Source organism: Rhinopithecus bieti, unplaced genomic scaffold, assembly GCF_001698545.2.
Source record: "Rhinopithecus bieti isolate Rb0 unplaced genomic scaffold, ASM169854v2 scaffold_35312, whole genome shotgun sequence".
Lineage (NCBI taxonomy): Eukaryota > Metazoa > Chordata > Mammalia > Primates > Cercopithecidae > Rhinopithecus > Rhinopithecus bieti.
In genome coordinates, this window is record NW_016814757.1 from 26,918 (window position 1) to 40,337 (window position 13,420).

At 35.4% G+C, this 13,420-nt stretch overlaps 1 protein-coding gene across 1 annotated transcript in view; it reads right to left on the minus strand.

Annotated features, from left to right (window-relative positions):
- Positions 1 to 604: 604 nt before the first annotated feature.
- Positions 605 to 13,420, minus strand: part of SYT10 (synaptotagmin 10) — a 64,964-nt gene continuing 52,148 nt past the window's right edge. The window contains exons 4-7 of the mRNA XM_017851916.1: positions 10,803 to 10,923; positions 7,996 to 8,167; positions 5,457 to 5,586; positions 605 to 2,529 (exon numbers count right to left, since the gene is read on the minus strand). Coding sequence (XP_017707405.1) covers positions 2,458 to 2,529; positions 5,457 to 5,586; positions 7,996 to 8,167; positions 10,803 to 10,923 — 495 coding nt within the window. The 3' untranslated portion in view covers positions 605 to 2,457. The remainder of the gene's footprint in view (positions 2,530 to 5,456; positions 5,587 to 7,995; positions 8,168 to 10,802; positions 10,924 to 13,420) is intronic.

The following is a 13,420-nucleotide window of genomic DNA, read 5'->3' on the forward strand; positions in this document are numbered from 1 at the left end:
ACACAAATGAGAGGAGATTTGTAATATCAACCTTATTTTAAATACTGAAACTAAAAATATTTCATTTTCAATTACAAGCAGAAAGATGATAAGTTATGTGTATATGAATGTGTGGGCTGTAGAGAGTGAGGGTGTGTTGTATTAAAAGTGTTAGGATTACATTTTAATAATATGAACTGTCATTTTTAACAATCATGCCTTATTAATCTGAGTGTAAACCTACCTCCTGAATTACATGAAAGATCAGTTGCGGTGAATTTCCTCTTCTTCATCTCTTTCTCGGGATTAACACATATCCTTGCATGATGAGTTTATTCTAACTTCAAGGAAACATTTAAAAAATTATTTTAAAAACTTATTTTAATCTACAATTGCCATATTAGAGTCTTTGGATTGGCCAATGGGTTCACATTTTGTCATCACAAGCATTGGCTTTTTCTCCTTAGGAAGTAAAGAAAAGCGAGTTTCTAAGAATCAACAAAAAGTCCTTCAAATATGTTTTTGGGTGAAAAGAATTATAAAGAATTATACTCACTTAGAAACGTGTAATTGTTAATTTACTTTAAGCTCTCAGTTATATCTACTAATAAAACAATTGTCTCCAAAAATGTCATTCTATTAATAGCATAACTTTGTCTTCCCATTTGAAAAGTTTTATTTCCCAATAAAACAAATAATTTCAAAATGCAAGTGTCATCTTTCATTTTACCTATAGCAAATAATTCTTTTAGGCTTGACAAGGTAGCCAAGTGTTTCCAAACAGCTTTCTTCTATTATTTTAAATGAGAAAATGTTAGCTAGGAGTACCTGTTTTCCCTTAGGGTGGTATAAGCATTTTTGAAAAATCTGAGGCAGAACTATGTTTGCCTTTAAAATGTTAATGTGCAAAATATTTACCTCTTAATTAATAGTAATGCCATCACTATAAGAGATGTCAACAAAATGTTAATGCTTTTAAAACTTTTTTTAATATTTAGAAACAATGGGATTTTACAAAATAAAATTTCATAACCGCTGATAAAATTTTCTCATCCAGGTAAATATGTTTTATTTTCTTGCCTTTTTTAAAAAAAACCACCAATTTTGAAATAAGCTTGAAATATATACTATCTACACCACATATCTCAAAAGTAAGGTTGAGGTAATTCAGTATAGATACTTTCCAACAGGGCCTGAAAATGGGACAAAATATGTTGACCTGATTTAAAAGAAAGTTCTGTCTTGTAAAAACATTTGCATAGTTTTTACATGTAGTGGCCTGAACCTTGATCCTTATGAAGGCAAATGCCTTTCATGCAAGGACTGGAGGCCTGGGCCTTTAGAATTAATGTGTTTATTATTATTAAGTGTTGAAGCTGTATTATTAATATTTATGGTATATTTCTATATTTTGCTGAAAATAAATCATCTTTTCTTTACGAAAGTACCCAATTCCAATGATTAGCTTCTGACTGGTTTTAAGAGTCACCATTACTGTGTACAGTCTAAACGATGATGAACACAGGCAGTGCTGTTGTTCCTTTGGTGTCTGTTAGTATGGTCTATCAGAAATACAGGATCTCTATGATAGCTTCAAGTCACAAAAAATACATGTCACAGTACTTGAGAACCTTACAAACACTTAAAAAATGAACTTCTGATTCTGTTCACTTAGAAATACTAATGCTACATTTGAGATGAAGATTATTAGAATTTAAAAAATATCAGTTAAACAGTGCAACAGATATTTGAGCTAACGTTACAGTAAAACAGTATAAAATGGTAGCCACAATGGCTCAGCCTCCGTTTTTCAGCCAATAAGCATTACTTCTTAAATTTATATTCAAAATGATTCTTTAAATTTACAGCTTTGTTTGTGTGTTTTAAAGAACAAGCCGGAGAGACAAAGTTTTGAGTTTAGCAGAGCCAAACCTCACCAAGAAAGTAATTTTCTGAGAATGAAAGAAACTATTATCAGATAAGTAACACTAATTTGATTGTGCAAGGATTTGTTGTGTAAATTAAGTTCAAAATCTCCTTTTAAGTTTATATAGAACCACATGCACAATTAGAAATGAACACAGTATAACAAAATCAAACCCATACATATGTGACAACTGCTACTTTATACAATAGCAGCATAAACTATATTTAATTTTAGATAAGTATGAACTGTTTAAAAAAACATTTCTTTGCTTATGCAAAGAATTACAACATAGTAAAACACTCTGTGCTAACAGGCATTTGACGTGAAGGATAAAATGCCTTATGCAACGAAGGGCTATATATATTCAAGTAAAATGTATTGATGTTCAAAGTTAAAAAATCGACAATAAAAGTAAATAAAAAAGTGCACATCAAGTTCGTTCATTACTATAGATATATTTTAAATGAGGAAATCAAACCTTCCACTTTTTTTTCTGATTCAATGAGCACGTGATCCTAGGTTCTTAATATCATGGTCTTATTTTGGAGGCATTATGGTGTGGAAGGTGGTTTAGGAGAAGGGCAGGATCCTTGACTATCAAAACTGGTCGCCCGGCCAGGTAACTGAAAGACAATAATTTCATAACATATGATCTAGTACAGGAACAGAATACAGTGGTGAATCATTGCTCCCTTTTAGTAGTGAATATTCAACCATAATATGCGAATCGCTGAAGAAAAGAAATACATAACTCCCTTTGCCCTTCAGAACTTACCTTCTCTGCTACCATGAAGGGACATGGATGTCTCATAGAATGTAGGCAGAGCATGGTACACAGACGTACATAGAGCAGCTCTGTGTAGACAACTATTTATAAATGCAGAATAATTTCAAATTTTACAACAGGGTTTTAGCTTTTTTTTTACAAAAAATAAATGGTTTACTTTAGTAAACCATTCATCTCGGCTCACTGCAACCTCTGCCTCCTGGGTTTAAGCAATTCTCTTGCCTCAGCCTCCCGAGTAGCTTGGATTACAGGCACCTGCCACCACGCCCGGCTAATTTTCGTATTTTTAGTAGAGACAGGGTTTCACCACGTTGGCCAGGTTGGTTTACTTTAGTGAGGGGCAATTTCTAGGAAAGAACAGTAAGAGACTAAACACAAGAGAACTGAAGTAAACACAAGAGACTGCATTCCACTTGCTCTAAGGCAGGAGGTGATCATGGAGGCAGTTAATGAGATGAGGACAGCATTTGGCAGATGGGAGCCTCAAGTGACAGAGATACTTTTGCACAATCCTTAAATGCCTATGTGTATTTAAAACGTTTAATTACAACAAAATGAATGATTATCTAGATAAAAGGAACCCGATTTTCTTTTTCTTTTCTTTTTTTTTGAGATGGAGTATCACTCTTGTCGCCCAGGCTGCAGTGCAGTGGTGTGATCTTGGCTCACTGCAACCTCTGCCTCATTGGTTTAAGTGATTCTCCTGTGTCAGCCTCCCAAGTAGCTTGGATTACAGGCGCCTGCCACCAAGCCTGGTTAATTTTTGTATTTTTAGTAGAGACGGGGTTTCACCATGTTGGCCAGGCTGGTCTTGAACTCCTGACCTCAAGCGATCCACCCGCCTTGGCCTCCCAAAGTGCTGGGATTACAGGCGTGAGCCACCGCGCCCGGTGGAGGAACCCGATTTTCTACATGATACTTTAGTCTTTGTTGTACCAATGGACACAACTCTCAAATAACTCTTCCCTTCTCATATTTATGCCTTCTGTGACAACAACATATATAATTACATACTTATTTTTCCTATAATGCACAATCCAGCTAGTTCTTAGGTCCCTAGTCCATATATTCTGTTTGACCAACAAATGTAGGAACAGGGGTTAAAAGGAGCTATTTTGCTGGAGAATGTACATTTACACAATCTTGTTCTCAATAACTATCTGGGATCTTTTTCTGATGACTATATCGTAGCTTACCTTCCTGTATATTCTATTATGACAAAAAAAGTGTCCACATGTTCCCAAACACAAACATGTGCCTATTACAGAATCCCCCTTCAGCAGAGAAATGTAAAGCTGCTTATTAAGCACTAATAAATAATTACTATGCCTTGGTCATAAAGCACCTTTCTCTCATTCCTTAAGAGTTCTTGCTCACATTATCTCATTTCTCCCTGCATCATCCCTGTGAAGCCTGTAGAGGCATGCAGTTCTATTTTTGTGAAATACGGAGAAGTGTAGTTGGAGATGGAGTAAACAGCCTGCTCAGAAGTAGACAGCCAGAGAAACAAAATTAGAATCCACCTCTCCACTCAGAGTGAGTTCCTGCCCAACATGGCTTTACTCTCCTTTTTAGATTTTTAGAATTAATGTTCACTTTTCACACGAAAAGATGAGAATCAGGAAAAGAATACTAATCATACAATAAGAAGTAAAGTGTACTTTAGACAACATTCACCGTTTGAAACAAATAACTTTCTAAGATGTGAGCTACTCAGAGAAGACACGTCTATACTTATGAAGTTCTAGGGGAAAACACCAAGTGACTGGGTATCTCTGTGTGTGTGTGTGTCTCTATCTTTTATGATTTATACTGAATGAAGTCAGATAAAGAATTGACACATTCACATATAAACAGATAGTGACGACGACAGTTCACCTGTGTGAGCATGCAATGCTCATTCGGTGTTCATCCTATTTCCCTTACAATGGCCTTAGTAACACAGCCAAGGTCGTGTTCTTTTGTGACCAAACTGAGATTAGAACCTGGTCCCACTGACACTTAGTCAATTATACTGCACAGCCTCTCCCATTCAATCCAGTCCCTAGTGCTGGAACAAGAAGCACTAAGCACTTAATATTCAGCATTTCTTTAGTTTTACTCTGAGTTTACCACTATTTCAGAGTCAGAGCAGAAACACAGAGGGTAAAGTAACTTGCCTGAAGTTTTACAATAAGCAGTCACACAGCAGAGCCAAGCCTTGAACTCGACTAAACTGACACCTCAATATTTTTAAAACCTGTGGGCAGTTTTACTTCCTGATCACAGTTGAGAGAGGCATACCTTTCCTGTTACGCAGAAAAGTTATATTAGGTGACAGCACCTTTATTTAAGGATTGTGGAAAACTCTGGGTAAGGTGACTGTTTCTTACAGAAGAGAAGGACAAAAATGCAGTTTCCAGTTAGTAATAAACTTACTAGATTGCTCCAGCATTCACAGATGTAAGTTTTCAGACTATGCAAAAAAAAAAAAAAAAAAAAAAAAAAAAAAAAAAAAAAAAAAAAAAAAAAAAAAATTGCAAATGGCTTACTGTCCAAAAGAATATGAAGCCCAGAAAATGTAGTGTTTTTTAAAATCCAAGAAGGCACACAGAACTTTGAATATTAAATGTTAGATAATGTGGGACAAAAGCAAGAACAATCTTTTCTATTTTTTTTTAACAAGGATGAATACATAAAATATCAGATAAAAGTTAGCAGATAAATAATATTTAAGTAAAAGAGACAACAAAAAGAGCAGATGTAAGGAACTCACAAGCTTACCTCCAGCAAGGGGTGCCAGTGTGTTATTGGCTTTCGATGATAGGCCAGCATTTCATTCCAGTGGTCTCGCCCAAGACCCTCAGCATCCAGTCCTGTTCTGCATACTCCTATGACCTCATTGTGTCCTACCCTATGATTTGTGGAATATTATACTTTCATTTCCAACATTCAAAGATAAAGGGAGTTTCACAAATCTTAGTAGAATTTTAAACATATGATTAAAACATTAGATTCTGTAATTTTGCAGATTATACTACTTCAGACCGAAAGAAATCTCTTAAGTAAATCAACGTTTACTAAACAGTATCAACATTCAAAACATGAATGTGTATAAGAGGCACACACAAACCATTTCAGTGCTTTGTAGTTTAAGCACATTTCATCATAATAAAAATGGCATGAATGAGAAATACCAGTAGGTCTTTAGCTATATGAGTGTCTTTCTTGCAAACAGTCTTATTTAAGATAAGTGATGTGAAGCAAATCTTGTTCTTTCCATGAGGCTTAATGTTTTATAACGATGTTTAGATTTCTCACCAAGAAATACAGTACCAATTTTCTTTAATTGGCTCTAAATGATATGTCAGTGTGTTACCACTTGTATTACAATTAAATAGGGCAGGATTATGTTCAGTTGCATGGCATGTGATTTATTTTTGCATAACAGAAAACATCCTGGACAACATTTGTATTTTCTATTCAGGCCCTGCTTTCACAGCAATGAATCAAGATGATAATAATAACAGTTAATATTTTTGAGAGCTTATTATGTGTCAGTGTTCTAAGTAGTTTAAATGTACTGACACACTTAATTCTCCCACCATGACCGTGAATATCATTATTATCATTCTCTCGTTTTACAAATAAACTAAATGCCCAGAAGGTTAGGAGCTGGCCTGACTTTACACACTTAGTAAGAGGCAGAGACAGGAGCTGAATCAAATGAGTTGTTGACTCAAGAGCACATGTGGTTAAGCTGCTTCTCAAGAATGGAATGTCATTGGAAGAAGCTTTCGATTTTGACAGACATCTCCAAAGATACTTTTGAGATGATTTTAGAACAATTCCATTACTTTTTTCCCATCACTGATGTAGATATGCATATGTAGTATTATTTTCTTTAATATGAAATTTCCCCAACAAGCATGTTTTTAGGCACAAAAATTTTGTCTTCCTGTGCATATCTTGTTAGCATCAATTTCCATAAAACTGCCCACAGTGACAAATGCTCAGTTGCATCCACCTGCACTTACTGCTGTGAGAAATCAATGGGGGTAACTGGCAAAGCAGAATGGGGCTCCTGACAAAAACATCTGCAGCTTTTTTAGGTTTGAAGTTCCAACTACTTCAAGAGTTCTCTCTCTTTCTAAATAGTAGTCACAAGTGAATTTTTTTAATTATACATTTTTTAAATTATAATTTAAATTTTAAATTATAAATGTTCTAATAGATGGTGCTTGCAAATGTTATTTTTCAGTGTTTTTTCCCCCTAGCTCTAAGCCAGAGGTGAGCACATTAATTTCTCTCAGTTATAGGGTCCTGGTGATGATACTATAAAATGGACACTTTGTGTTTGTTTGTGTGTTTTAGAACAAAATAAATGTACTAAGCTACTCTTTGTGCACTGATAATTTTGTAGGTTAAAAACATAAGCATTCATTTCCAAAAACTGTATAAATCTAAAAGGCAAAATAATAAGAGGAAGTATACAGTAAAGCCCAAATAAGAGACACAAACTGTTGATAGGACAAGCGTTCAGAGGAAGAAGAGGATTGGTCAGCAAAGCAAGACTTACACAGGTGCTAACACAAGCAAGGATGTGGGGTGTTGGTGGGACAAGATACAGGAAGCTGGAGGACAGTCCAGGCAACGGGGAAAGTGGGAGGGCAAAGGTAAGAGCTGCAGTGGGAAGGATCTTCAGAGCTGCATAGGGGAGGCTGCAATGTTTTCATGAAAGCAGGAGTGACTCAAACTGTGTGATCTGGAAGCACTATCTATAAAGCAATGCTTTAAGATTAATGTGAAGGCATCAAAGCTGTATCCTTATGGCTACTATTCACTTTCCACTCTTATTCCTCATTGCTCACAGTTCTATAGGATGCGTAAGTTTTACAAATGGGAAAAGTGATTCTCAAAGTGATTATGTAATATGTCCTCTCATGCAGCTAGTTAATGATAGAGCTCGGGTAAGCACCATGATATTCATATTCCAGCCTAGTTGGTAAAACAAATTCTGTTGATTATAATCTCTGTTGTTACTGTAAAAAGACTCCACAATAGTGCTTTCCTGAATATGTTCTATACCACTTCTGGACCCATTCTTTCACCAGTGTCAGGTGAATTTTAATTTAAAGATGACTTCTTTTGGAAATGAAAATCCACAACTCTAACACAGAAAACAACGAATTTTGAAGGAATCAATATTCCCTCCTCCAATTTAAATTAAAACTGTTGTAGCAGTAAATGACCTGAAAAGCTGAGTTTGGCTTGTGCATGACTACACGTGGCTGCTGTTCAGTGAGTAGAGAGATACACATACCTATCGTAATCCATGACTGCAATGGAGAGGCTGACCTGGTCCACGTTCTCTGGAGGGATGTCAAAAATAATGGCCTCATTGTACACAGGGTTTAGAGTGTTTTTCTTTGTAGTTGTTTTCCTCTTTTTTAATCTTCGACCTTCACACATCAGGGACACTTTGACATAAGGATCTAGGAATAAGAAGATAACTTTATTAGAATAAAAGTAATAGTACAAAGTATAAATAAAACTGCAGTTTATTTTTACTAAATAAGACATACAGTACTAAGGCCTATGTTAAGACCTTTAGTATTACCAATTTTAAATTTGTCTCCAAAAAAAGAATAATTCTAGTAAGGTTAGTTTCTTTCAAAATGGTCTAGAGTAAGAAGATCAAAACTTGGGAAAGACTTAGCAACACTGTACCTAGACAGATAGAGATCACAATAAGCAACAATTAGACAGCAAAAAATATACTTGGAATTTCCTTCAATTACTGGAAAAGGACCTAAAATTAAAAATATCATTTGCTTAATAAGGAACTTCGATTGAAAAAAAATGATACTTACAAGTGATTTATTGCATGCACAGCAGGAAATGATAAAAAAGGGGATATTTGGTTTAAAGATGGCCACACAGGAAGAAGTCTCCTGATATGACATTGTCTACATCATTCCAATTACAGAAGAAAAATTTAGTTGGGCTACATTTTTATAGGCCAAAGGGAGCAGATAATTGTTAATAAGTTCTGCTACAGCTGACTTGATATCTCTCCTATTACCCTTACCATCTTAAATTGTAAAACTACTATAGTATTATAGAAAACTATATGATGGTTATACAAAATTTCCAACAAGCCTTACTTTTGTACCTTCTATTCAAAGCAGGTATGGTTTTGGGAGGTGATATTGACATTGGGTTGAGCACACTAGATAGTTAAACAATCAGTGTCTGCTATCTTAATTTTTTTTTCATTCTGACCATCCTCTACCTGTAGCACCAATATTTCTTTTTTCCTATTTCCACAGTAATACATTTTATTTCCATAGAATAAACCAAAATGATGGCAATATTAATTTATTTGAGCATGTGAATGCTTCTTAAACTCTTGAAATATGTATCTGTATATTTCCAAAGCATTCCTATCAAGAAGCAAGGTATTCGTGGCTGGAAATGGGGTATACAGAGGAAAACAAGATAACATGTTAATCTCTGTTTCCTATTTATTTTTAAATTTTTTAAATAACAGGAAGTACATCCTAAGGAGAAGCTCATTTCTGTGATACAGCTTTGTGTTTGAGCCCACAGGCTTAGGCCTTCTAATGAACAACTGGAATGAGAGGCATGGATTACCCTTTGTAACTCCCATCACATCTCCGACTACATTTCTCTGCTTGTGACAAGGATAGTTTACTGGCTCTTTAGTTGATTCACAAGCCTGTTGAGAGGATTAATGAGGAGGTGCTCTCAAAGCAATCACTTCTCTGATGAAAAGTTTCATATAAGTAAAATGGAATCTTGCACTTAATTATAACTTTGATGTTGTTTTCTTGTCTCAAAATTTGATCTCTTTTCATACATGGTAAAAAAGAGTAGAATAAACAATTTGCAGAGTACACTGTTTATCTTAAATTCTTCAACATTTACTGACCCAAGACTGTTTCACCAAAATTAATGTAGAATTTACTTGTTGTTCTACTTTCACATACACACTATGTACTGCACATTTTAAAAAATGAACATCATGACATAGTTCAAAAATCCATGATAGATATACAATAAGTAGTCTCTCTCCCATTTGTCTTCATCCTTCTTCATCCCTTAGTTTTTGTATATCACTTCGGTATTTTTAATACAGATATTAGCAATATGAGTATATATATTCCAAATTTCCCCATTCCTACACAGAAGGGTGCATAATATTCATGTTAATTTTTTACCTCTTTTAAAAAATCCACTTGTACATCCTGGAGCTATTTCCACACCAGAACTTACAGTTCCCTTATGTTTTTTGTGATGCAAATTTAGATTTTGTTGTTGTTCTGCAAAACCACAAATTATAGATCTTCCCCAAATGTCATCCTTTATTTCCACCACTATTTCTTATTTCTGTTTAATACAACGAATACCTACCAGTCTCCCTACTCTTCCCTTATCATTTTTCTTCCACAGTTGTGCCAGTGTTTATGTATTAAATTCTAAATAATTACCCATAACTGCAGTGAATTAAATAAAGGGATGAAGAAACATGATGTGTCTTTATCTTTTTATCAGAGTTAGCACAAGAGGCATTTCCTTCAAGAATTTCTTTCAGAATCTTCAAGAAGCATTAATTTATTTTATTATTTATTTCAGACACTACAGATGCACACATTTTTGGTTACGTGGCAAAAATGCAAATGCAAATGATGGTCGTGGAACACGGTTATTTCTCTGCAGATCAGGTAAGGCGAATAAGTTCAGACTAAATATATCTTCACATGGCCTCACTCACCACTTAAAGCCTAAGAATCTTCCTTTATAAACAACTGACTAGCTGAAAGTAGGGGAGTAGATGGTAAATTATGTATTTTTGAGACAGTACTAAATTGGTAGAGGAAGAAATAGAAACAAGAACCCAAATTCAGATCTATTTGATAACACCTTTTAAAAATTTCATAATGATAATGTAAATAAAAGAGATGAATTGGAACATTTAAATTTGTAATCTTTTTTTTTTTCTTTTGTAGTACCCCATCATAGACAAATAGTTCAGCAGTCATGTGTCATTTTAGATACATGAAATATTTTATTTGGGATTGTGCTCTTGGTCCTTTGTGTACATACCTGATGAGCCAGTAATATCCATCGCCTTCAGATTTCTGCACTTAATGACTGTCAATGTCATACGCCCTGCCGTCGGCAAGTAACAAAGGGAAAACATGATTTCACCCAGGTCTACGCTTTCCTAGAAAGGCAATCAGAATGTTAGCAATTTCAAACACTGAAGGGTGAAAACAAAAAATAATGAAAGATGTTGAATACAAAATCACTTTAATAGAATACTGGAGTGTCATTTTAAATTATTTTATTGAGGATAATACAGATAACACTGCAGGAAAGCTATTCTGAATGCAGTAAGCAAAATGATTGTATCCCAGCTGCTTATTTGCTATCTCCACTTGCATTTACAACAAGAATCTCAAACTTAACATAGTCAAAACCAGACTACTGATTCCACCCATGCCCCATCATCTTCCAAAACTGATTCTCCTGTCAGCATGTCCACAATCAACAAACGGCATCATGATTCACCCAAAGGCTGATGCCGAAAACCCAGTAGTGACTATTATTCTTTTATCCTCACCCCTATGAGCAACCTATGGGTATGTCCTATTATATATTATAGTGTGTGTATATATATATTACACTATCTACAAAATATATCCCAAATCAGTGACTTTCTTTTTGGCTCTATTACTGCCATTCAAGCCACCATCACTGCTTGCCAGGATTACTTCACTAGCCTCGAAAACAAAACTCTCATTCCAGAAGTTAATCTTCGCACAGCAAAGTGAACATTTATGAAATGCAAATCTCTTGCTTAAAACTGTCTAAGGGATCACAACTGTAGTGGAATAAAATCCAAACTCCTTACTTTGGCATATAAGTGGAATAACTTCAAGTCCTGATGTGCCTGGGACATTCCTGGTTCATACCTATTATTATGGGGTAATTATTAACAACATCCCCATCCACATTTGTTTTTTGAGACAGAGTCTCGCTCTGTTGTCCAGGCTGGAGTGCAGTGGTATGACGAGTGATTCTCCTGTCTCAGCCACCTGAGTAGCTGGGATTACAGGCATGTGACACCATGCCTGGCTAATTTTTGTATTTTTAGTTTCAACTGTTGGCCAGTCTGCTCTCAAACTCTTGACCTTAAGTGATGTGCCCGCCTCAACCTCCCAATCTGTCCACACTTAAATATGTCTTTCTTTGGCTAATACATTAGAACGTCACACATAAGGTTTCTGTCTTCTGGGCCCTACCTTTCTCTCTAACATTTTCTCATTCCTCTCCCCTCCAAGGTCTGATGCAGACACAAATGTCTTTGTGTGTGTGTGTGTGTGTATGTGTGTGTGTTACTCAAACAAATGAAGTTTGTTCCTGCTTTGGGGCCTCTGTTTGTTTTTTTCCCTTTGACTAGCACTTCTTTCTCTTAAATCTTTATATGGCTGACTTCTTACCATGCAGAACTCAATTCAAACAGCATTTCTGTACTGGGGCCTTCCCCCATCATTCATTCTGAGACTGCACACCCTTCATATCCTATACTCACCCCACTCCCAGACCCTTCACATATTTTTGGTAGTACTTATTGTCTGATATCATCTTTTAAATTCTTTTTGTTTGTTTCCCTGATTCCCACATATCACACCCAGGAGAGCAGGGTTCTTGGCTGTCTTACTTTCTACAACGTACTGAAGAGAATGGTGCATAGCCGGTACATACCAGTACGTGTTTTTTGAAGAACTGAATATATTATTTAATTAATCTGGATAAAACCTGACCTGTTTTATTTCATTTTTATAAAGCAGAACTGTCCACAGTACCCTGATGTCGATTTACACGTGGTCTTTTACTGCATAGATGGTGGACAAATGAAAATGAATGTGGACAGTGGACAATTTAGGATGCCCCTTAAAGAGCTGTTTACAGGATTCAATGAAATCATGCCTGGCAAGAAATTCATGGCAGGTTTACTTTTGGAGGGAATGACTTGCTGATTATGCACCCAGGTCCACAGAGCTGGGGTCTTAAACTTTTTTCATGATACACTATTAACATCTATTGGGCTTACTTATATAGCTCAGGTTCTGATTTACATGATTCTCATTTCTTTATTCATGGTCTAGAAGTTGGAGAGACCAGTAATTCAGAGAAATAACTTTAATTAAATTTGTGTTTGACCCCCAGTTTTCTACTTTCTAAAAGTGAGATCCTGGGAAATTCAATTAAGTTTTAATCTGCAAAATTTCATTTTCAAATTGAGAAAAACGTCCACTTCACAAGGGTTGTAAGCATTAAAGGAGATAATGTAAATAAAGCATAAGGCATTTTATACAGCGTTTGGCATGTGAGAAGGAATGATGTTTTCTTTACTACTGTATTGCTAGCACATAGAGCAGTGTCTTACATATATCAGGAATTCAGTAAGTACCAGATAAATGAAAAGCTTAATAATGGAAGTGATTATTATTTTGCAAGAATATTAGCAAACAAAAACTATTTTGAAAGAAAGGCATATCCAACTGGATATCCTTTGGGCTAGTGGATTGCGGTAGACCAAAATCCCATAGAAGAGCATTGAGGAAAACAGGAGAACACAACCTCCTGCTGAAGAAGGAACATCCTCCTCCTCCTTCTAACCTTTTTTTTTTTTTTTTTTTTTTTTTTTTTTTTTT